General features: G+C 45.2%; 1 protein-coding gene across 1 annotated transcript in view; it reads left to right on the top strand.

Annotated features, from left to right (window-relative positions):
* The window catches only part of LOC139057443 (lysophospholipid acyltransferase 6-like), a 68,809-nt gene that overhangs the window by 23,466 nt on the left and 24,222 nt on the right, over window positions 1–21,121 (top strand). Inside the window, exons 4-7 of the mRNA XM_070535730.1 lie at window positions 1,465–1,557; window positions 2,936–3,049; window positions 17,352–17,490; window positions 19,600–19,641. Coding sequence (XP_070391831.1) covers window positions 1,465–1,557; window positions 2,936–3,049; window positions 17,352–17,490; window positions 19,600–19,641 — 388 coding nt within the window. The remainder of the gene's footprint in view (window positions 1–1,464; window positions 1,558–2,935; window positions 3,050–17,351; window positions 17,491–19,599; window positions 19,642–21,121) is intronic.

Below are 21,121 nucleotides of genomic sequence, written 5' to 3'. Positions count from 1 at the left end.
TTAATTAGATCTCGGTTAATTCGACTTTTCGCTTAATCCATACGTGCCAGAAGGTGCCGGCGATCAATGGACATAAAGATCGTTTAGTTCGAACGCGAAAGCACGCCGATTTGCTTAATCCGACTTCCACCGGCGCCCCCTCGAATACGCAGCGGTTACTAAAAGTTCGGAAGCACAAGAAATTTAGCTGACGGCTGTACTTGTTTTTTAGGCAACGATGATGACGGCAGTAACCTGGCAGTGGTCATTAGAACTCGCCCTGTGCCCTGGGCAACGTCTCTTTTCAGGATTTGGTTTGCGCCGATAGCAGTGTTGATCTCCGTGGGCCACTGACCGACGATGACGGGCATAGCTATTGTAATACAGAGTTGAAGCGGGTTTGTTGATAGCGACAGACTACTTCAAACAATAAATAGATTTCAAAAAATTAAATTATGGGGTTTTATGTGCCAAAACCACTTTTTGATTATGAGGCACGCCGTAGTGGAGGACTCCGGAAATTTCGACCACCTGGGGTTCTTTAACGTGTACCTAAATCTTATTACACGGGTGTTTTCGCATTTCGCCCCCATCGAAAGGCGGCCGCCGTGGCTAAATAGATTTCACTTCGTAAATTTTGTCGCCGTTTGCTCATTCGACCCTTTGGATAATTAGACCAAATATTGAGCTTCCCAGATGATCGAATTACCGAGAATCTACTGTGCCATACATGACGTCATTGGATGACTAGGATCTAAGCCGCACAGCTGTGACGCGCGCAACACTTTACGAATCGTAGAGTTACTGTATATGCTTTATGTGAATTTGTTTTGTAAGCAATTTCTGGCGTGATTCTATATGTGGCCGTGCGCATAATTACCGTGGGTGCCGCGCTCTTGCACTGCCATCCATATATCATCGTAATACAACCTAAAATTAGGCTCACAGGTAGCATTTCGCAAAATATGATTACAAATGACGCTTGTGAATGTGACAACCACGGAAATTTACAAAAAAAGATTGTAGTTAAGGAAAGCATACCTTCTTCTTTCTTCTTTTATGAGATGTAAGACAGAGTGCTTTTTTTTCCTTGACTAATTTTGGGAAAAATCAATAGAAAGAATAATTCGAGTAAACAATAGCAAATCTCGGTTATCAATTCAATCGATCATTTACTTTCCCTTTGTGGACAGGAAAGGAGCATCCACATATAAGCTGCAGCTGGTGTCGGAAAGTGATCGCCGAACACTTAATTTTCAGTGTAACTATTGCTCGGATATCCGATTAGCGTATACTTACCCAAATAAGTCGCACGAGACGTGCGAGAAACATTTTTTTTTCTGTCTCTGTTGTTTGCTCAGAGAGACTTCTTTGCGTTCGAGTTCTCTTTGCGTGTGGGCTGCTTCGTTTCGTTGCCTTCGCCACAACTTTCTCCGTTCTAGCTCGTTCCCATCCCCTTCCGCGCACTTTGACCTCGTTTTCCAGGATTGCGCTGGCGGTCGGCATGGGCTACTTGTCGGCTATCCACATAATGCGGCAGATCTACGACTACGGGGGCTACCACCTGGACGTGACCGGGTAACCGTGCACACTATTTACCTTCCACTTTAGCCCTTTTATATACCACGTGCTCCGCGTAACTTGTGCCAAAATGTAAAAAAAAAAGCAAGTGCCACGTAGCTGTATGGAACCAAGGTAACGATGTTTGCCGTCGCTCGGAGTAAGTCAGCCTGATTGCTTGTGTTTCGCCTAACTACAGGATTAATAAATACATTATTAGAACTAAATCAGCTGCTCAAATATTATATTTAGACCAAAAGTGTCGGAGAAAATTGGAGACCATCATAAAAATTTTCCGATCCAGCTGTCTGTTGCGCTATACGTGCTACATGAAGGTTCTTTTCCCAAGCCTGAAAGAAAGCCCGCGAAATATGAAAAAGTTCCGCGCGACGACTTTTTGCACCTCGGTTCAGTCCAGTCACGTGGAACTTGCGTATTTTAAAAATTCGGCACAAGTTACGTGGGACACGTTACATCTACTACCCGTAATCGTGGCCCTTGCTATACCGCGTCGATGTTATAATGAATGAATGAATGGACGAATGAATGAATGAATGAATGAATGAATGAATGAATGAATGAATGAATTTTTGCAGCGCCATAATGCGCGCAGTAATACATCCCAGACTTCGATGGGCGAGTGTTTTATTTGTACTTCCGGTTATTGAGCGCGCGTCTTGCTACTATGGCGTGTCACGGGCGCTGCAGACGAAGACGGATGTATACGTTTTCCTTAACCGTTCATTTTTTTCTTTATATTTTGATTAGTATTGTTAACGTAACGAGAACGAGAACTTAGAAGTTGCTTGGCAACAAAGTTGAGCGAAAAAAAAATTAGAGTAAATACGCAAGGGGAAAAAAAAATGAAAAGCGACATTGACGGCAAGTTATTTGGCGTACGGGTACGTTATGTATTTCCGACCACCAGCACGGTTGCCATTGTCACAGTCATATCTACTTCAGCTATGTGTTCGGTGTATGCGTTAAAGGTGATACTTGTACGTATATAAGCGCACCTAGCAAACACATAAAAGCTAGACAGACGTTGCATTAGTCGTGCCTCGTTAAAATTCGTTAGTATAGTGAAGTGAGCTAACGCGGCACCGAGAGAGAGAGAGAGAGAGAGAGAAAGAAAGAGAGAGACAGTGTGTGTGTGTGTGTGTGGGTGTGTGTGTGTGTGTTTGTGTGCGTGTGCGTGCGTGTGTGTGTGTGTGTGTGTGCGTGTGCGTGTGTGTGTGTGTGTGTGTGTGTGTGTGTGTGTGTGTGTGTGTGTGTGTGTGTGTGTGTGTGTGTGTGTGTGTGTGTGTGTGTGTGTGTGAGAGAGATTTCATTAAAAGCGCAGCATTATTGACTTCATTTGCATTTGTATTCTTGGCATGCAATTTCCCTCCCACAGTCCGCTTATGGTGGCCACGCAGAAGGTGACCAGCATAGCTTTCAACCTGCACGACGGTCTTACAGAGAAAAAGGACATCCTCCTGCACCCCGAGCAGAGAAGGCAGACAATAAGGTGAGGGTGGCATATACGCATGCAGGGCAACCCATATCAATTTGCACATCTGCCAACTCTCCCGAATTTTTTATAAAGTTTATGAATTTTGGATTGTTCTACGATCTCGCGAATGTTGAGTCAAGATTTACGAAACATGTTTTGTTTTTTGGCAAAAGAAAAAAAAAACTTTAAAGGGATTGGAAGACGGCTTGGCGCAAGGTGGTAAGGTAATACGTGCAAGAAAGCAATTGCATTGGATCCTAGGCCGTCCGGCCCTCTCTTGGCAGTGCAAGGTGCCAAATTATATGCACCAGAGGGCTAAGAGGGCTACGTGCTTCGAACAAGCTTATTCTGACCAAGTTCCTGAAGCCCGCCAAATCGGCTGCATTGCGCTCGTTGATAAAGTCATCGCGTGATCTAAAAACATCGCGCAGATTGTCGGTCACTACTGTTACAAATTTGCTTCAGCTGCTTATGTGCTGCATGAAGAGGTAAATAATTGTTAATAAAATGCGTATGTACTCTATAAAAGTTGTGTGCTCAGGAAAAAAAATGAAGAACGAAAAACTCGTGATATCCCCCTCCCCTCTTTCCTTTGTGTCCATAGGATCTTTAGGGAATTTTAATGTTCGCAGATTGACAGACATGCGTTTATGTACAGGCCTAAAAACTAGGGAAAGCATATCGATGCCTTCCGCGATGTTTGAGCTAAATCGGTATTGTTGAGTGGTCGCCTCAAGCCAAGTGCTATCGACCCTTAATCTCATGTTGAATGCACGAGATCGATGCGGAGAAAGTCGAGCGGTGAAGCACGAACACCTGACACTTCGATCGAGCACTCCATGAATTTATTCGTATATTTTGTTAATAGTGAAGTAACGGAGTCTGCGCACGACAAAGTTCCGTGTGGAGTCGATCACTCTCGTTTTTTTTTTGTTCTTCACATCTTAGAAAAGTGAGAACTAAGTTTAACTAACGCTGTTTTAACCACTGAATGTAAACAGAAGTTTATATTTGAGATGCGCTTGAGCGCGTGCGACGCGAAATGTTGTGACGGCGCACTTTTTTTGACAATGTGGTCGTTCACAGGTGTAGCCGCGGTTCAGTGGTGTATATAGTAAAAAGGGCGCGGGTTATATTATAGCACAGTCGCTGCCGCGGCTGCTGCGTTCTAATGGAGCCGCAATGCGAAAGTGACCGCAAAATTATATATCTAAATGGTGGCTACAGGTAATGTCATGCAATGAGCCAGATCTAATCCATATAGGCGTTCACTACGGCGTTTAACTTAGCCCAGGTGTTGCGGTCGGCCGTGTGATCGTTGAAACCCGCCAACCACTCCGGATCTCTGCGTCTGTTGCAAAAGACTGCGCAAAAAAAGAGAAAGAAATATCGATTGCGCGAACTCGAACGATGAAAGGAAAGAGCAGACAGCATGCTGTAGCAGTACCGCCAGGTTATTTCGTCATGTCTTTAAACCAGTTGTGTTAAGGAAAAAAAAGAAGTATACTGCTATGGTTAACGACACTACGAATCCGGGTTTCGTCTTTCGTGCATGCTGGTTCGCATTGCAAGTGCTGCTGCCGCTACACTGCTGAATACAAGCTTGCAGGATATTTTTCCTGCTGCCGCGACCGCATAGAGATGAGTACAGATTGCAGATGCGCTCGCACGCTTAGAACATTACGTGTGCGTAAAAAAAGAAAATGAAAAAGAAAAACGCATATGTTCGAAAGTAATTGGAATTCCTCCACAACGGCGCCTCTCGTTTCTTTGGGAGCTTAATATCCGTCGTCACTTAGCCTGTGCCATATGTCCAATTCACCCTGTCTGCCAGTTATGGCCAAGTAGGGGAGCTGCTCTTTGTATCTGTCCCTTGATATTGATACTGTGGGCGACGCTATTTAAACTTCAGCAAGGGTATTGCTGAGCCTTTCCGGTCGTGAAGCTGAATTCAGCTTCGCCAATATCAGTCGTCGTGTCCGGTATTACAAACCTCGCAAAGTCTGGCGAAACTAACTTGGTTACATCATCATGACCATGATCATTATTATTTTATTTATTTGTCGGCAACAGTATTGCGACCAAATGAGGTGAAGAATGTCCTCTCCAATACGTCGCTGCGAACATCCACTCCAAATGCCGGCGAAAATTTATTGAGAGAACCAGTGGAGCTAGCGCAATAAAAATTTAACGAGTTGTAAGGCAGGAAGTGATGTGTGGAATAGCGCAACCTTAGATGTTAGCTATATGTTTCTATAGTTATGTATCAACTATAGGTTATACGTAATTCAGAACATAAAAACGGTGAACTCAGAAATAATCAGAACAGCGCCGAATCTTGTATCTTCTCGTTCTTTCGGTACTGAGTTTGGCGCCGTTTGTTAGAAAAGGTGATGTGTGGGCAAGATTAAAAAAAAATATGGGGTAATAATTATGTGCGCTGTGTAATTCTATGGGGTGTTCAGGAGGGCGTCGTTTCAGAGCTGTCGGGCGACCACGATTAAACTTGGCAGGAATATAATGTGTTTTAGGAGGAACACGGTGGAGAAATCTTAAGGTGTTTGAAAGCGCCGCAGGTAATCAGTGCTTAGGACTAACTGCTGATCTTCTTGACGCTTGCTGAAGGACTACTAGATTGCGGCGCTACTAGTTTGCTAAGAATATATACACTATAGGCACCGATATGCGTAGGAATAAGTTGTGCGTTTAGAGACATATGCTAGAGAACTTAAACAAAATATTTAGGTACGGTAATGGTGCTGTAGAAACTTTTTGATGTGCTGCCGGAGCTTTCAAAAGGCTCGTTCGAGCTGCAAACGAAACTTTAGAATAGTTGCTCTAAGTAAACGGCTCGACTTTTCTGCTTGAAACTTCGAAATCTATACGACAAGCACTCTCCACTTGAGCATTGTTTCATGAAATGACTTTTTGTAAGTTCAGTATTTTTTTATAATTCCAGTAGCGTTAATCCGAGAGCGTTGACTCTAAGTGGCCTTGCGTTCAACGATGGCGACGCAGCAGCAGTGACTCAGCTTGAAGCTCGAAGGCAGTGAAGAAGAGTACACGATGACTGCGAAAAAAAAAAAAAAAAGGTTTCACAGGAACCGCGTTTCTCGAACTTTGCATCGCTGGAATTCGGGTCGTGATTTTGCATCGTTGCACAAGTCTGCAAGGCCTTCCTTTGATGCATGAAAAAAAAAAGAACTGAAGATAAAAGTTTTGCATATAAACGAAAAGACGAGCACGATTTAGTATACAGAAAAAAACAACAACATCGGTGACAGGACGAGTGCTCGAGCACTCTTCCTGCCGTCTATGCGGTTTTCTAACTACTTCGGGCTCGACTTTCCATATTCATGAATATGCACTAAATTGCCGAACAAGTTATTTTGCTGCGCGTGCATGAACTCAATACTCCGCAAGACAAACACGTGCATCTAACTAGTGCGTCCAGCCTGCAGGTGGCTGCTTTTGCGGCGCATACACACACTCATTCGCACGAAAAAAAAAAAGAAAGTAATAAATATTGCTAGCTTTGCGAGCCGTGGACTTCCAACATGGTTGTCACACGGCAGTGTCAAATTCTGTTAGATATATAGAGTAAAACCCAGGGCCCTGTTTATGCGCAGGTTCTTCGCGGCTTTATAAAAGTGAGGAGTGGTATCGACGGACACGTCATTTCGCTCTCTTTTTTTAAGCATGCTTTGCTGGACGCCCAAAAGAAAGCGCGAATTCTCCTGCCTCTAAAGCACTGTTCTAAGTTATCGACACGCAGACGGTGACCACTGTTGGTCGAGGACGGCACGAAGTATCTTTTCCCGTTTACCGACTAGAATAATCTAGGTGCTGAGATCCACCTCGATAGACATCTGCAGCCATCGAAACGTGTGACGCGTGTTGGACAAGGCCCGACGAGACGTTCCGGAAGTGCTAGCGCGAGATGGCGATTACCCTGCCGCTAGACGCGGGAGTAGCCAGGAATACGGCTATCACAATAGACCGGAGGAGGAAGAAGTATATCCGCTTTATGGATGCGCAGTGACCCGCCGTGGTTGCTCAGTGGCTATGGTGTTGGGCTGCTGAGCATGAGGTCGCGGGATCGAATCCCGGCCACGGCAGGCGCATTTCGATGGGGGCGAAATGCGAAAACACCCGTGTGCTTAGATTTAGGTGCACGTTAAAGAACCCCAGGTGGTCAAAATTTCAGGAGTCCTCCACTACGGCGTGCCTCATAATCAGAAAGTGGTTTTGGCACGTAAAACCCCAAATATTATTGGATGCGCGGTGAAAGGAAGGCGATGGCGGCAGTTACGCATTCTGCTGCGCAGAGAAAAATAGCGATCACGGCTATGCATGGTGACCACCAATGGGAATTGGTGCAGTAGCGTTTCTCACTTGTGCCTAATTTTGGATGTTGTATAATTTGTCCTGCTTTTTTTTTAAATTAAGGTCCCCTTTAGACCCATGCGCGGTGCAACGTTAGGCGGCGCTGTAAGCGTGCGGTGTGTGCCCAGAGTTACTGTGTCCCACTGTATTTGTGACCGAGCGGCTACCGCTGTGTTTGTTGCGTGACAAGTGGAGGCTGACGATTTCGTTCGCTGTTTTATGGGAATTCACAAAGAAAACGAGCACGTTTTTCTTTAATTGTTCCCGCGACGGAACTTCGTGATACGAACTTAAATATTAACTTATGAGGCTTTACGTGCCACAAGCACAATCTGGTTACGAGGCACGCCGAAGTAGGGGTGTCCGGAATAAATTGGACCACCTGGGGTTCTTTTAATTTTTAAAATTTAATTAATTTAACCACGATTTGATTATGAGGCACGCTGTAGTGGGAGACTCTGTAAATTTGGACCGCCTGGGGTTCTTTAACGTGCCCCTAAATCTAAGTATACAGGCGTTTTCGCATTTCGCCCCTATCGAAATGCGGCCGCTGTGGCCGGGATTCGATGCCGCGACATCGTGCTTAGCAGCCCAACACCTTAATCACTAAGCAACAACGGCGGGTGATACGAACTTGAAACATGCCAATGTCAATCAATCAATCAATCAATCAATCAATCAATCAATCAATCAATCAATCAATCAATCAATCAGTCAATCAATCAATCAATCAATCAATCAATCAATCAATCAATCAATCAATCAATCAATCAATCAATCAATCAACGTTCCCAGGGTCAGCCCTAAGGCCTGAGTGCTGGCGCATGCATACAGTAAAAAGGAATCAACTACAAGACAAGATAATGTAAGTAAAAAAAAGAGGGAAACGATAAACAAAAAATGACAGAAACTGGGCGTTATTGGAGAAAACATGCAAAAACAAAAAAAGTAAGTTCAATAATAAAAGGGGGGGAAAGGACTTGAACAGTGTATGAAAATTACTGTGAAGCAACAATGCCAAGTTGAAAAAGAAATGAAAGAGCAATGTCAAGATCAACAAAACAATTGTTATAAGGAAACTGTATTCCTTGGACAGTTGAGTGTTGAATGTGGCAATCGGGAACGTACAAAGTTCTATGGTCCCGTAATTCTAAATAAAATACAACTGAGGAGCTCAGGGCAAATGAGGATACCTTGAAGGAGTTTGAACAGTAACAGCAGGTCAGCACGATTACGTCGGCAGCGAAGCGATGACAGGGACGTTAATCCAACAGTGTCTCGAACAAGACCCAGCGCCATTATTAGGGAAGCGGCTATATATGCTTAGAAACCTTTTTTTTTTGGGGGGGGGGGCCTGTTGTACGATGTTGCCGTTGAATTCAGAAGTGCCATTCCAGACCGCCGGTACGTATTTAAAATGAGAAAGACATATTACTACGCACAACTTGAAGAAATGTGTAGGAGAACTGAATTCTCTCGATAGTCTGCAAACAAATCCGAAAGAACGCAGACCCCGCATTGCAACACGTTTAGTATGAGCAGAAAAGTGTAAAGTTGCATTGAAGAGTACGCCCGGATCACGGATCTCAAAGGCCTGACTTAACAAAATGGAATTCACAGAATAAGAAAACGGAATACTTGTTTTGGCGAGTGAAAGCCATAACTTTTGTTTGAGCAGCATTCAATGTGAGGTCATTATTTTGAACCATTCAGAAAAAATAGAAAGAACAAGAAAGACCGGTCGGACTTCATGATTGCCACAGTCGTCAACAGCGTGGATTTCCTTAATAGTATTGATGTCGTCGGCATATTGAAGGGAAGAGGAATGCCGAATAGCGGAAGAAACGTCGCAAAAAAAAAAGTATGAGAAGGAGTGGTCTCAATACTGATCCTTGAGGGACGCCGCTAATTTCCTCGTACAAAAATGACGTTTAGCCATTTGGCATTACCATAACATGACATCAAGAACATAGTCGTGCAAGAGATGGACGACAGGAGAGTATAGCACCAAAGTGCGCAAGCTTAACCAGCAGTGAGTGGCTGACGACGGCAAAAGCTTTGCCGAGGTCGCAAATAATAATAATAATAATAATAATAATAATAATAATAATAATAATAATAATAATAATAATAATAATAATAATAATAATAATAATAATGATGATGATGACTTTTACCAGCCGTTTCTTGAACGTCTGGGTTAAGCTATAGGGTGCGCCGCGGCTGTAAGTTGTGTGAGGGATAAACGCACTTCTATTGCAGGCTCGACAGACCGCCGTGTTCCTGAAATGTTTACGGCCCAGCCGCCGCGCATGCTAGTGGCGTCTCTCTATATCTCTCTCTTTCCTTGTGCCGTAAATAGCGCGCGTTCATAATTTGCTGTTTTCGTCTGGCGTGCAGTTCACGTGCTCTGGCGCCGCCGTTGGCTTGTACACTGACAGCGGATCTATAGCAGTGCGTTGAACGGGCTCTCGTTTTCTTCTTCTTTTTTTTTAATCCGTTGTGGCTGCGAACGGAATTCGAGGCGAACGCGAACCGACCGAAGAGTGCTGCTTACGACTGACGCGCCACACGTAGGCGGTGAAACGAAACTCGTCGGCCGCTATAAAGACGGCTCGAAAATGTCTAATTGGCTGATAACGAAAAGGGGGAGAGGGAAGGTGCTTAATGGAAACACCGTTTATTTGGATTTGCTAACCGTCATGGCCTAGATTTCGTTTTGTTGTTGGGCTCGAGAAAGCGTCGTAATTTGTAGATAATCATGTTCTCCACAGATGGTCCAGCGTGCAGACAACCCACCGCGGTAGCTTTGCCCTGATAAGCACATGGTCACGTGCTCTATCCAGGCCGCGGCGGCAGCATTTCTATGGAGGCGAAATGCAGAAAAAAAGAAAGCGCTCGTGTATTTATATTGCGGTGCACGTTAAACAGCTTCCGTTGGCCAAAATTAGTTTTCAGTCCCGCCTCATAAGTCATATCGTGGCCTTGGAACGTGACCCCCCCCCCCCCCCTTTCAAAAATTTAATTATCGGATGACTGAAGGATGACTGAAGTTTGCTCCTATGTTCTAGGCAATTCTACATACCCCTTGAAGCGCTGCTCGCTCACTTGTAAACGCCATGCAAGACAGCCCTTGAAAAAAAAAAGTAGGATTTTACATGTCAGAACAGCAATATGATTATGAGACACGTCGTAGTCGGGGACTCGGAATTACATCGGCCGCCCGGGGTTCCTTAATGCGCACCTAATGCACGGTACACGGAGGTTTCTGCATTTCACCCCCATGGAAACGCTGTCGCCGTGGAAAGCGAGAATACTGGTGAAAGCAGTGATATTTAAAACGTGTCGCATACATATTTGAAGCACTTTTGACTGGACCTGTGCTGAAAGTGTGAGTAATAAATATTATGCGTAAGGCGTTTTCGCAAAGCGAACTGGCAGATAGGCGACTCAATGTTTGCTTTCAGTGTCACTGTGTCGTGTAGCGGATTAACTTCTTTCATTGTTTGTCACAGTGTCTTATGTGGGGAATATTTTTCAATGCGCCGTGTAGGTGCTTCCCCAATACACTGGACACGAAAGAGTCGACTATCTCATACTTGACGTTCTTGCGGAGACTTCTCGCATGGAGTCTGCATTCTGTGACTTGACGAAACTCACTGAAGAATTGAAAAAAGATTCTCAATCCATTCTGCAACTGTATGCGCTTTTCGCGAGGTGCTGCAAGATATGCGACGACGCTCCATCTTCAATCTACAGACATAATTGGCGCCCGAAGCAGATATTTCCGGCCACGTGGTTCAAGCGATCAGCTGGCTGCTAAGGTTGGGCATTTCTTATCGCCACCTTATAGTAACTAACCTCACCCGTCTCACAGCGAGGGGCGTGGCGACGGCCGCCGCAGCCTACAACTGCTCTACAGCCTACTCCGGCAGCGCATGTTCAGACGGTACGACCGCTCGAGATCGAACTCAGATAAGTAAGGAACAAGCGTGGTTGTGCAAGGAAGGAAGGCGCGTTGAACTGGCTGGGGGCTTCTGTGCTCAGCCGACGCCGTAGCTCGAAGCGCATCGCCCCCAAGTTTCAGACAAGTGTTGCCAAGTGTTGCCAGGCGCTGCACGAAATAAAACAACCTTCCCTCTTTTTTTCTTTCTCTATTAACTATGTCGTGCCGAAGACGCCAGTTCTGGTCAGACTGCCAAATTGATTCTGCGCTGGTCTCCGTTAGACATCGAGGGGGAAAGCCGCCCGGGAACACAGACCGCTGATTGCTATTTTACTTCTTTCGAATGGTTAAGAGTATGCATCGAGCGAGACAGTGCGTGTTTTGCGCGCCCGCGGGATATTCCGCTCCGTCCTTGGCCACCGCACGTGCTCCTCATTAATTCGGGGGATCGCGTGCTCGGAGCTGCGACTCGGGCGAGAGTTCGCGCTCTAACGTCGCCTTCGGGAGAGACTTGTGCCACTCGGTATTTCGGTACGCTGATGTGTTTCATTTTCTTTTTTTTTTTGGCCGTGAAGATGGGAACGCTGGATTAAAAATGAGCGTCAACGGAAAAGCTTGCATCGCCGAGACATGCCTTGTGTGTTAGTTAACGATCGGTGCCGACTTTTCCTTTCGGCGAATCGTTTAACCGTCTGGCGAAACTCGTCTCGCTCATTACTCGCGCGTCGGCAAAGTTGTTTCAAACGGAACCGTTCCGCATTTTTGATGCTAATGATAAAACGCGCTTGAATATGATGGCAACAGCTGGACGTTATTGCGCACTGTTGCGAAAGTTGGATTGCCTTATTGAAACCCGCGTGGCGCTTATAACAAATAAAAAGAACGTGCGGACGCCTATACGCTTTCGTTTCGTCTGTATATATATATATATATATATATATATATATATATATATATATATATATATACACACACAAATATCGGGTCCCTCGGTTAACCCCCTTTCTTCTCGTTTATATATATATATATATATATATATATATATATATATATATATATATATATATATATATTGACAGTGAAGTAGACGCGCGTATGAAGCGGTTTATGACGTTTCGGCGGGGTTCGGCCTTCAGTCCGGCCTTTCTGATGAAGGCCGGACCCCGGCCGAAACGTCATAAACCGCTTCATACGCGCGTCTACTTCACTGTGAATATTTACCCGGACCCAGAACTGCTTTTTTCTGATTAATATATATATATATATATATATATATATATATATATATATATAACCGGGCAGCACGTTATCGTATATACTAAGAGGCGTAGCATAGTATCCTCCACGATAACATGCTACGCGGTTATTTCGAGCGAATCGATTGCTGCAGCGGGTGCCCTAGATTTTGTTTACGGAAAGACGGGCCAGACCAAAACGTCGCCAGACCGTTTCGGCACGCTAGGCGAACAGGAAATAAACGAAGCAAGGCGTGACCTAACTGTATTTACGCGAGAATTGGTGGTGACTTCGTCGGTTTCGTTTGCTCGCGCGCTAACGTGTTTGCCGGTGCGGTAATAAATTAAGATAGACAGGAATATATCTAGGTGTACACCGTGCGTTTTATTCAAGTAATGTTTCAGAATGATCGTACGGTATATTGAAATAGGTCTCAGGTGGCACAAGTTCCAGTCATTTAATTAGCTGGACTATACTAAAGAAGGCGGACGTGCACGAGAAAGGGAAATGCATAATAGACTAATTAATGAAATCACTAACATACTTCTTTATTGATGACCTTACGGCACAAACCGTATTGCAGTTTATGAATTGCAGCCGATTACTTTTCAAGGTGTGTCCACGTGAAACGAATTTTCAGGATGACAACACCTTCGAAATACTTATTCCCGAAAAGTGGGGTGAAATACATGGGCGTTGCAGTTACATTCTTGTTGCAATGCATAAAATGGCGGTTTGTTAAAAAGTAAATGGAACAGTAGTGCATTTTACCGCAAGTTTCACAGCGCATGCATATATATATATATATATATATATATATATATATATATATATATATATATATATATATATATATATATATATATATATATATATATATATATATATATACTTGCACGACAAATCAACGTGCATATTAATAAAATTTAACTAACCTTTTTAACCTTTTACTTATTTGCTGCACATATCGTTGCAAGGCATACATCCACATAAAACGACTTCTAAAGATCTCACGGGTTTTCATATATGTATACCTTTCAACAACATGTGCAGTAAATTATTAAAAAAGTTAGTTAAATTTTGTTAATATGACATGCTGATTTCCCGTGCAAGTAATGCTCGCCGCTTCGAGTAATTCAGCTTAGTGGACTGCAATTGTGCTATCTACCACAGGTGATTTTTTTCTTAAAATTCCCCCCGTATACGTATAAATTTACAGCGCTAAACGTAGTTGGTGCCTTGAAATGACGCTGAATACTCATTGGCTCGTATTCCCAAAGATGTTCTTACACTGTAACTATTCGTAAGAGCTAATGGTAATATGCGACATGTGTCACTGGTGAAGGCGACAGACCAATAGCAAACGGCACGTATATGGACAAAACGCTTCGTGAACTTGGCCCCTTGTCTTTTGAACAAATACATAGTTATTTTCTAACCCTTTGAGGGTCACAATTTTAATGCGTCAGCATTATATATAGAAAAAAAAATTATGGGGTTTTACGTGCCAAAACCACTTCCTGATTATGAGGCACGCCGTAGTGGAGGACTCCGGAAATTTCGACCACCTGGGGTTGTTTAACATCTAAGTACACGGGTGTTTTCGCATTTCGCCCCCATGAAAATGCGGCCGCCGTGGCCGGTATTCGATCCCGCGGCCTCGTGCTCAGCAGCCTAACACCCTAGCCACTGAGCAACCACGGCGGGTAGCATTATATATAGAGTGTCAGCGGAAAACAAAAGTGTATGTGTGTGAAGTGTGGAAAGCCGATCACATGGTGGAGGTCTAGAGTGTACGTATGTGTGTACAACCGTGAGCAAAAGTATACGGACCAGAGGGTCGCCGAAAAAAAAAACAGAATTTCTTCGTAATTAACATGCATAAATGGAAACTGATGAGTGCAAAAGAAAATTCGTTATGCCAAGTTTGGAATGCAGTCTCGAATTTCAAGTTTAATCAACTGACGGAGCAGAAAACGAGTTTTATCGCGCAATCCCTGGTCCGTATACTTTTGCTCACGGGTGTACGTACGTACTTGTGCGTGTGCGTGTGTGCGTGTACGTGTAGTGCAAACCACCGTCAGCTGCACTTCGCTCCTTTAAGAGGCAGGGCGTGCGTCGAGGGCGCTCCTGAACAACACTTTGCAATGTGGTGAACGCGGTTGATATATCACGGATCCAGGACCTTAGAGAGGTGCGCCGTAATGCTAACGCATCTCTGGCGTTTACTTCTAAATTTCTTATGGCAGATTTAATTTGTGCAAGGAGCCTTATTTCGTGAAAAAAAAATAACGAGCAAAATAATTTTTGGGTGCCAATAAAGCGACAACAATAATGGGTGCAGTTTTATTCATAATTTAGTAATTGAGTACATGGTATATTAGCACAATTTTCTATTTTTTTACGAATGTGATATGCTTTTGCAGCGTTTGCTGGAACGGCCTCAGAGATTTGAAGCGCTTGGAAGTAAAGCACGGAATGTCCCCGTACCTCTGACACCAATGTCTTCAAATGAAAATAGTGGAGGAATGTGACAAGGTTAAAGAAGGAAAGAAACTGAAAAACTTTCGGTACTCCTGCCCACAAGATCACCGTGTCGGCCAAGTTTACCAAGCCGGTCGGCGGTTCAGAACGACCACCCCAATGGATACAGGGGAAATCCGCGACATGATTGAAAATCAGCTTAGCAAAATGCAATGCTTGTGCCAGGTTTTTCTGTGCGAAAACAAGCCTGGCACTTTCGGTGTTCTTGTGAGGGGGTGTTGTAATTGGTGTCCTTGCCAATGTGTTTTTCTGGCGAAATTCGAATCTTGTGAAAGTACATTGAGTGAAGAAACTATAGCCTGGCTGTTCTTTCTTCTACTTGCTAAGGCTTCTTTTTCTTTGTTTTTTTTTCTTTTCACGCAAACGCCAAAGAAAGAACGTAACAAGGTAACATGAGCTTAGTGTGCACAAAACATTCACGTACACCGAGCTGTGCGCGAAACGCAGTTAGATTTGTCATGTACAGCTATTTGATGTGACAGCGGCGGATAAGATGCGACGCAATTTCTGCGCCGCTGCTCTTCGGCGTAGTAGTATCGCAATAAATACTTGTACTTTGCACGTAAGTACGCTCTGCTAGAACGGCTCGACGCTTGGCTAGGTAGCGCACCTCGATGAAACTAGTTTACCTGCCGGACCATGAACGCACGGGGGAACCCGTAAAGATAATGGAAGCATGCAAGTCGTGGGTGCTCCTTCGTGCTTTTAGCGATGCACATAATCGTTAAAGGCCGATATGCACTGTAGTCATCGTTGGATCAAATTGCGGTTTGGATCTTGGTCTTGTCTTTTGCCACTGTTCGCCGTTTGTCGCAATTGCTTTGATTGTTATTGGCCTGCTTTTATTTATCAGTCCGTCTCCCTCCCCCAAGAGCTGCCATGGTACTCAATGCAGCTCAGACCGTTTGAATTTGTTAATGTTCTCATTGTATATGTGGTACTCTTGGGCATAGATATACTGCTCCGCTATTCCCACCCGCGGTCTCATTACACCGCCTTCTTCGCCTCATTTAATGGCACTGGACATGCAGATTTAATCGATATTTCACATTGAAAGTGCGCTGCCAAACGTGTGGTGCTTCCGATCAGATTGCAAGCGGAAAGGTTACATAAGAGAGTCGCAGTTTCGCCCGAAATTCGAAGCATCGGTTGCGTTAGCAAATTTGTGGACAACTAGCGATAGGGAGCAAGGATAGTAGTTTTATCGTCCGTAAAAAAACTTATAAGCCTAGACATACTAACAAAATTAACGAGCACGGTATCACGCGCACACAAGCAAACGTGAACACATCTAACTCGATGACCGCGGAAACTCGCTGTCAAAACGCTGGAGTGAAGAAGCGCGGAAGCAGCAGCGAGCGAATTGACCTTCGTGCTGTGTCTCGCATCAACGCGAACTAAGCTGCAAAAGCACAGCGTGGCGGACTCTGTCCCCGTCGCAGATGTCTTTCAAGCTACAGCGGCCCGGAGTTGAACGCGCTCCCTCCTCTCCCTCTACCGTCCCCCCGGGGCCTCGCGCGCGACGGAAGAAGGCGCGATCCCTCTCCGCTTTCCTCCCTTGCGTAAGCGAGATTGGGTCGCCATCGCCGGCTCACCCTTTCACTCGCACATACAGCACACGGCGCGCGGCGCCGATTTTCTCGCCCTTGGACTTTATCGGGAACCGCACGGCGACGCCGAATGCAGAAATGCGCCCGGAGTGTCCATATAACTGCTATCGCAATAATAAACCTAATGCGCGATAATTAGGTGCACGTTCGTGCACTGCTGCGTACCGACAGCGGTGCGTTTAAAATGAACATCCCTGTTGACCGAAACTGTGCCACGTTTCGCCGTAACGTGGCAGCGGAGTGAATGCCATCCGTCCTTTCGCGCACGGTACAGCAGGCAGAGCGGTGTGACGCGGTGGTATGTTCTCCGTATACAGACGCCTGTATTCGCGTGATCACGCTCGGGTTTCGCAGACACCAAACGTATAGCCCGTTCTTTGCTGTGCCGAGTTATTGTGAAACAGCGTGTGTTGCACTGTCAGAGGCAACGTAAGCGTGTGACGGGGGGGGGGGGGGGGGGGGGGGCATGCGGCGGGTTACCATGAGCGCGGCTTATAGAGAGAATGCGAGTGACTCCATTGAGGCATGGCGAAATGCTTTGCATTGTTTGGTTGGTTCCGTTCGCGCGCGTCTGACTTCGTCCTCCGCATCGCAGCCGGATGCCGAGCCCGCTGGAGTTCTACAGCTACGTCCTGCACTACCACACGCTGATGTGCGGGCCGCTGGTGTTCTTCAACGACTACATGGACTTCATCAAGGGAAAGCAGTTCTTGAGGCACAGCGTCCGCACCTGCGTACGTATTATGCGCACTACGCACGCACGAAACTCTGCCCGCGGGTTGGCAAGGAGCTTGAGCACAAAGAACCAACCACTGCGGCAGAGATGGGTCTGTTGGTGGTTGATGCTGATGGGCCTCGAATAATAGCATACACAAGGCGTTGTTACTCAACGACGCCAAAGACGAATTCTCAAACGAATCTTTAATGTGTCGGTAACTACCGTATTTGCACTTAAATAACGCGGCCACGAATATAACGCGACAGGGGAGTTTCGTTCGCTCAGAATAAGAGCAACGGAATATTATGGTTATAACGCGAAGTGATGCCGCAAGGAAACAAGAAACGACGCATCAAAGCGAGTGCTCGCAGGGCTTTGTTGATCGTTCCTGCGAACTGGCCTTCGCAGTAATGAAAAAAAAAAAACAAAGTGAGAACCCCCCCCCCAAAAAAAAATAAAGTGAACAAAAGAGTGCTGACGTATTTGTCACTGTCGTCGAGAACGGCGTCGTCCGCTGTGACAACCACCAAGATTACTGGACAAACAGCATTTCAGAAATGGCCGCGACTCAATCGAACTTGGCACAGCCTTCCACGGATAGGGCAGTGAACGACCGCGCGACTTCGAAGGCCGCTCGCTTGACGTGCCTGCGCAAGAGAGCCGCCGATCGTCTTTGCTCAAGGTTGAGATTAGTACGCCGTAACCACACTGATGCGTCATCAACTGCGTTCGAAGTCGCGAGAAGAAAGACTGCTTGAAGTGCACAGTGGTAACTCCCAGCTCGCTGCTTTTGCGCAAAGTGGCAGCAGACACGGGAAAGCACGACGAGCAGGCGAAAAAAAAAAGAGGCCGCATTATATTCGTTTCACGAATCTGAATATAACGCGAGGTTCGTTCTGAGGCCAGAAATCTAAAACGAATGAAAGGAAAATTGCGTTATATTCGTGCAAATGCGGTGGTACATATACGGTCGCCCGGCGGGGTCCTTCTCCTTCAAGTTTTCTTTTTTTTTTTGTACTGCCACATATACATGGCTGTCCGCAACTTGGTGGATGGTTATTTGTTGTTCGAGACAGGGCCGGGAGGCAGTTCTAATGAAATTTTCATTTAACTCGTACCTCCCTTTCCCTCGCGCGACTCTTCAGGCGGAGGAAGCAGTGTAAGCGCATACGTAATCTTCCAAACACAAATGTTTTAAAAATACTAAGAAATCTAAATACGTGGCTGACACGGCGCCAAAGCTTGCTGATTTTGAACTGTATGTTTATTTTCATTTAATAAATAGTATGACCGTATGATTACGTTAATGATGGCTGAAACGTTTGGCACTTCGTGACATTCTCACTCGTAGGTGTTTGAATTTATGGCAGCTCTACCGCACGCGATCATAATTCGGTTGCTTTTAGCCAGTTGGAGTGAGACGTGTTTATTTATTTATCTTTCATATTTTTAAATTTTTTTTTTGCACGCAAGATGTTTGTGTGCCGCTGGAACGTCAACCTGACTGGCCGGTGCCCTTTGTCACGGCACAATGCAGCCACCCGCGGTCGATGCCTCTTGTCATGCTCAGAGTGAATACGCATCACCGTACTGTCAACAAACGTCGACTTGGTGGCGCCTATTTATTTTTGAGACAGCGCAGTAATGCGTGTTTAGTCGCATCTCGAGTGACGTTTCAGCCTCTCCTAATGGTTGTCATTAGGAATAAAAAAAAACGAATAAGCATACATCGCGCATAAATGAACACAGTGATATGTGCACGACACAAATGCTCACTCTGTGCATTTACGTGTTCTTCTTCTTCTTCATTATTATTATTATTATTATTATTATTATTATTATTATTATTATTATTATTATTATTATTATTATTATTATTATTATTGTTGTTGTTGTTGTTGTTGTTGTCGTCGTCGTCGTCGTCGTCGTCGTTGTTGTTGTTGTTGTTGTTGTTGTTGTTGTTGTTGTTGTTGTTGTTTGCGTTTTTATGACAGTAATAAATACGCTCAGCCAGTTGGCCCGTATCTGGAAGTGCTTCCGATCGTTCAGCCTCTCGCGCTACGCGTTTAGGTTTTTCTGCACGTGTGACTGATTCGACGCTGGCTGTCTTCTCTTACCGATGCAGCTGCGGGGACACCCGACGGCTGTGGTGGAGCCGTCACCAACTGTAAGTGACCTTTTCTCCGCCTTTTCCAGGACTATACCTGCCGAGTCGCCGTGCGCGTTCTGTGTGCACGGTAATTTCAGGCACGTATATATTCTCTATATAACTAACTGGCCGTAACGGTCCATAGTTGCACCCAGTAAAGTGCTGGGGAGAAGCGCTAGAGCGCGCCTCGGACGTGTGCTCACCAAAGCACCAAAGACGCTGGATGTGCCTTGTCTATTGAGAAGCTGGTCCATGTGGACTGATAGCGATAACGGAGGAAAGGTTATTTTTGGAGGGAGCCTACGCATTAAGGGGCATAGTTAAGAAGAGACAAATGAAAAACTTCGTTCCGCTGTACCGGTCGGTTATATTTGCTTATCGAAACATTTCTCAGGGAGTGGGTAAGTGGCCATTGGCAACTCGAAGCGCCGGCAGACCATATTAACGTCGTGCGCGTACACGCTTCTTACGCGGCGCCGAGAAGCAGCACCAGAGAGGAGGGACGCCCAATGGAATAATTCTATTTATTTATTTATTTATTTATTTATTTATTTATTTATTTATTTATTTATTTATTTATTTATTTATTTATTTATTTATTTATTTATTTATTTCAGTACTCTAAAGGCCCGAAGGTTTTACATAGAGGAGGGGGTATTCTTTATACACAAAAATCTTCAAACGTGGCCTGCTTGAAACCGGTAGCATCAGTAATTGCTGCAGTAGAAGAAGGCGTTGATTCCATTCGTTGTATGTGCGTGGTATAATGGAATTAAAAAAAAAGGATTGGTACGGCATGTGGGAACACCTACTTTGAATTCGTTGTCACTGCGAGAATACATGTAGGTGGGAGGCAGAAGAAGCTCTTCTTTGAGGGAGGGGTCAGTGAAATAGATCTCATGGAACAAACGCAGACGAGGGAGCATGCGGCGCGATTCGAGACTATAGGAAGAGCAAGCATTGATATTATAATAGATACACTGGCTTCACGTGAGTAGTTGGATGCAGCAAAAATGGGCGGCACGGTTTTGGACACTTTCGAGAGCACGCGATGAGGTAGCAGTGGATGGTTCCCAGAGAGAACTGACATGTTCGAGCTTGGTTATCGCCAGGGATTTATAGAGTACATGTTTCCCACGGGTAGGGGCGGATCGGAAATTTCGGCGCAAATAGCCAAGTATATGCGGCTCGCATCCTCAATTACAAAATCAGTACGTATATTAGAACGTCAATCAACATGCAACATGCGTATTGTTTACGAAGCCAGGGTGTTCAGCGCTCCGTTGGCCTGGCCCTAGGTGACGTCACAGTCAGAAATCTCGGGCGCTCCGTGGATGCGAGGTGTTTCGAAACGACGCGCAGCTTTCCTGCATCTGACGTTTCTTAAGCAGCGACAAATGAAACGTGTCATCGAACTACTGCCGTCGGGACGTATAGATTGTAAGTTAGGTACGGATCTCATGGATGCTCAGTATGTGGCAATGGCGCGGCGCCTAAC

This window comes from Dermacentor albipictus, chromosome 3 (genome assembly GCF_038994185.2).
Source record: "Dermacentor albipictus isolate Rhodes 1998 colony chromosome 3, USDA_Dalb.pri_finalv2, whole genome shotgun sequence".
Classification (NCBI taxonomy): Eukaryota; Metazoa; Arthropoda; class Arachnida; order Ixodida; family Ixodidae; genus Dermacentor; species Dermacentor albipictus.
Note: the sequence above shows the minus strand (reverse complement) of the source record. Positions and strands in the feature narration are given on the sequence as shown.